The sequence below is a fragment of the Zonotrichia leucophrys genome, chromosome 9, assembly GCF_028769735.1.
Source record: "Zonotrichia leucophrys gambelii isolate GWCS_2022_RI chromosome 9, RI_Zleu_2.0, whole genome shotgun sequence".
NCBI classification, from domain to species: Eukaryota; Metazoa; Chordata; class Aves; order Passeriformes; family Passerellidae; genus Zonotrichia; species Zonotrichia leucophrys.
Genome location: NC_088179.1, coordinates 5,156,047 through 5,160,463, shown reverse-complemented (window position 1 = coordinate 5,160,463; position 4,417 = coordinate 5,156,047). Strand labels below are relative to the sequence as shown.

At 60.5% G+C, this 4,417-nt stretch overlaps 1 protein-coding gene across 1 annotated transcript; it reads right to left on the bottom strand.

Moving 5' to 3' along the window:
• Positions 1-1,092: 1,092 nt before the first annotated feature.
• SOX14 (SRY-box transcription factor 14) lies at positions 1,093-3,339 on the bottom strand. Its single transcript, XM_064720974.1, has 2 exons — positions 2,659-3,339; positions 1,093-2,505 (listed from the first exon to the last, which is right to left on the bottom strand). Exons 1-2 carry the CDS (start codon positions 2,928-2,930, stop codon positions 2,208-2,210), a joined length of 570 nt encoding a protein of 189 aa, XP_064577044.1. The 5' UTR covers positions 2,931-3,339; the 3' UTR covers positions 1,093-2,207.
• Positions 3,340-4,417: the final 1,078 nt, after the last annotated feature.

Sequence of the window (4,417 nt, the reverse complement as noted above, 5' to 3'; positions counted from 1 at the left end):
AAAGTAGGAAGGAAAGGTCCCCGCCAAAGTTTGCAGCCCTGTCTCTGCGCACTCCCCACCTCGCCCCGCTGTTCCCCGAGGCCGGGCCCCACCGAGCCCGTTCTCCCCGAGGGTGTCCGGGCTCGGGGGTGCGGGGGGTGCCCCAAAGCTCAGCCGCGGTGGGGAGCGGGGCACGGGCACGGGGCCCCCGCTTTGCCCCACGGCCGGCGTGGCCCGGGCGGGCCGGGGCCGGCGCTCCCCCCGCCCGGCTCTGCCTGCGACCATTGTCAGCCTAATGCGGGTGGATGTCGGAGGACACTGAGCTATCGGTGTTATCAGCCGGGCTGACAGCGCCTGTCAGCTGGGGTTACATCAGCGCCCGCCGCCGCCGCGCCGCCCCACGCCGGCCGCATCCAGCCCCGCGTGTCCCAGCGGATCGTCCCGCGGCTCCCAGGCCCTCCCCAAGCCAGCTCCTTTAATTGTCCTCATTTGTAAGAGCCGTTTTGTCATGCTAAACAAGGCTGGAGCAGCCATTCTAACCTCTCCTTTCAGCCCTTTTCTCCTCTCCCCTTTTGTTTACCTTCGCCTGATCTCTCATTTATTTATCTATCTATTCTTCCCCCGCTTACCCTCCCATTCAAGCCCCATGTATGTTAATTGTGTTACGCCGTTTAATTCTAACATCGGTCTCCAAAGAGCACTTAATGAGCAAAGCACATCCAAACACGCGGCGCTCCGGCTATTCAGCCCCTCCAGACGGATCCTCTGCCTCTTTCCCCTTCCCCTCGCCTCCGCCAAGGGCAGAGCACCCCAAACACCGCTAATTGATCCGCGCCAATTCCAAACCGCCGCCAGAACTCCCCTCCCCGCTCCGAATATTCCCTGGCACCGCTAAAACTTCAACGCCGCGGAGGAAACTTGGGAAAAGCCAAATTCCCCGACGGGACGGGACGGGATGGGACAGGACGGAGCATCCCCCCGGCTTCTCTCCGCTCCATCCCGTCTCTCTGCAAGTTTTCTCCGCTTCAGCCGCGTTTCCCCGACGGGCTCCGCTCGGAGCCCGGCCCGGCACGGCTCGGCACGGCTCGGCACGGCTCCGGAGGCGCGGGGAGAGCCGGGGGCTGCGGGCGGGGGTCTCTCCCGTCCCCGGTGTGCGACGCGGGGCTGCGTCCCCGCACTCACAGCACGCGCTTGCCTCTGTTTGATGACAGATTGTCTTTATTCAAAACGTCTTTGTTCAACAAATGAAAAGGTTTAACGAGGTAAAATCCTGCCGGATACATCTTAGTTTCTGTTTCTTCTCGCCCAAGACATTGTGAAAACATATTTGAATTGCCATCGGTTTTTTATTCGGTTTTTCGTTATTAGTAGTAGTAGTAGTATTAATTTTTTTACAATTCTACTGCCTGACTTCATACCTGACGCTCTGTCTAAAGTAAACTTAGATCTAGTCTCACTGGATCACACAAATTTAAGGACTATCTGTTTTAAATTAAGCAAACACTATCATAGGTTTTAAATATAAATGTTTCTCCCCGTCTTTTTTTTCTTTTTTTTTTCTTTTTTAACTTTGAAGAGCCTTTTTTTTTTCTGACATGAAAAGCAATTTTACCTAGTAGTACGTGGTGGCAAAATATATGTATATTTATATATATATAACACAGCTGATCTCGTTTTTCAATGTGCAAAAGGAAAAACAACGAGAAAAAAAAAATAAAATCAGAGTAAGACCGGGACTTCCCAAAGTCAAGTCCAAGTGACATGAGACCCTGAAGAACTCATAGACATTAAGAGAATAAATAAAAATCGAAACCGCTTCTCTCTCTCTCTTTTTTTTTTTTTTTTTGTCTTTTTCTCTTTTCCTCCCCGCTTTGTCCCGAAAGGGCAGTTCAAGGTTCGCTTTGCTTTTCTGTCTTTTAAACACATTTACAACTCTTACAAGCGCCGGGCTCCTATCTGCCCCCGCGATCGCAGATCCCCCCCGAGCTCTCGTGGCGAGCTTTTTTTTTTAGGCGAGAGCATCTCCGAGGCAGCGTCCGCGTCTGTCCCGGCCCGGCGGCGGGCGGCAGAGTCCTGGTTCGGGCGGCCTTTTTTTTTTTTGCTCCTGCAGCTTTTATGTACATGCACGCACGGAGGAATCCCAGTTCCAGCTGCCGGCCGGGGCGGGGGGCACACGCACGCAAACACACACGCGCCTGCGGGGGTGCCCGTGGGTCGGTGGGTGGGTGTTACATGGCAGTCGCGTGTGCTGAAGAATAGGGGTCTATCCCAGTCTTGGTCATGCCTGGGAATAATATGTAGGCAACTGGAGGTTGCAAACTGGAGGCCGACCAAGCGGTACAGTTACATGGCACGACATAGCCCGGGTTAGTTGGCGAGGGGTGAGTGTGGGTGTGTTGGCTGGGGCAGCTCAAGCTGCCGAACGCCCCGTTCTGGTATCCCAAGGTGGAGGCGTAGGGCAGGGTGCTGGTGGCTAAGGTGTGAGGAACCTCAGTCATCTTCTGAATGGCGCTGGAGCTGAACTGGCTGGGGTCAAGTAAGGAGTAAGGTGCTGAGGTGGGAGGCAGGAAAGCCCTGGCCTTCTCCGGGGAGCTCAGCAGCGAGTCAGTGGCCCCCACGGGAAGCCCGGCGGCCTTTAAGGGATCTGTTTCCCCGAGGTAAGGCAAAGGGAAGACATACCTGTCCTTTTTCAGCAGGTTCTTGGGCTTGCGCCGGGGCCGGTACTTGTAGTCGGGATGCTCCTTCATGTGCTGCGCTCGCAGCCGCTTGGCCTCGTCGATGTACGGGCGCTTCTCCGCCTCGGAGAGCAACTTCCACTCCGCGCCCAGCCGCTTGCTAATCTCCGAGTTGTGCATTTTGGGGTTCTCCTGGGCCATCTTGCGCCGTTGGCCGCGGGACCACACCATGAAGGCGTTCATGGGGCGCTTGATGTGGTCGCTGGGCTTGGACATGCTTCGGCCGGGCGGCTCTGCGGGCGGCTCTGCGGGCGGCTCTGCGGGGCGCGGCGGCTGCGGGCGCCGGACGGCGGCGGCACCACGAGCAAGAGGAGGAGGAGGAGGAACGGCGGGAGAAGGCCGGAGGAGCCGGAGGAGCGGCAGGAGCGGGCTCAGCTGATCATCACAGGTCCTCCGCCAAGGCCGTCCCCGGCGGGAGCCGTGCCGGGGCGGGGCGCGGAGCGGGGCGCGCAGCGGAGGCCCGCGGGGCCCGGCGGGCACTAGGCGGGCGGGGAGCCGCCGGGCGCAGCACCGGGCCGGCGGTGGGGACGCGGGGCGGTGCGGGGCAGTTCAAAGGCGCGGGGCTGCGGCGGGCAGGCTGACATAGCGGCAGGGCGGTCACAGTGCGGCCGGGCGCCCAATCAGCGCGGAGGGGGCCCGCTTAAAAAGAGAGGGAGAGAGGAAGGGCGAGAGGAAGAGGAGGGGAGGGGACAGAGGAAGGAGGAGGAGGAGGAGGATGGAAGGAGGGGACAGGAGGAACTTCCCCCCTCCACACACACCCCCCGCCTTCTAACGCGCGGATTAAAAGGAAAGCTTTTGTGAGTTGCTGCGCTAATAGCAGCTGCGGAGGAAGGGGGAAAGAGAAGGGGGTCGTCCCCATCTTCCTCATCCTCCCGCATCCCTGGGGTGAGCGGAGCGGGGCCGGTCCCGGAGCCCTCCAGGCTCCGCCGCCGCTGCCGTCGGGGCTGCGAGCGCTGCGCTCCGCCGTGCGCCCGCCGCTGTCCGCTGTCCCCGCTGCTGCCCCCGCCTTCCCTTCCCTTCCCCGCGCTCCCGGCGGCTCTCCCGCTTCCCCAGCCCCCGCCCTCCCCGCTCCGCAGCCCCGCTTAACCCCGGGAGCCGGCCCGCGTCCCGGCTTGCTTTGAATAATTGCCTGCCTCCCGCGAAACGCCCGTGGGGAAAATATTTATTAAATGGAAACAATTGTCCCGGCTCCCGGGGGGGGACCGCGTTTGTTCCGGGCTTATTGGTTTTTAGCACCTGCTTTGGTTAACAAACCTGCTCCGAAAAAGCCCCCCCCGGGCCGCCCCCTGCCCCCCGCCCGCCCGCGTCCGACAGCGAGCGGGGACAGAAACGAGATATCGGGGGGCACTCCCGAGACGGGCGGGGGGCGCCCGGCCCGGCCCCTCCGGGGTCCCCCCGCTCCTCTCGGCCCGAAACTTCGCCTCCTGCCCGAGGGAAGCCGCCGCCGCTGCCGCTCCGTGCCGGGCCGCCGCTCCCGGGGGGCTCTCGGCTCCCCCACCCCATCCAAATAATATTAATAATAATAATAATAATAGAATAAACCATCTTCGCCCTTATTTCCTCCTTCTTCGCAATAAATGACTTTCATTTCCCGGCAGAGCTCTGTGCGTGCGGAGCCGGGGAGGAGGAGAAGGAAGATGAGGAGGAGGAAGAAGAGGAAAGGGGCCGAGGATGTGGAGTCCGCTCACCTGGACGGGGCCGGC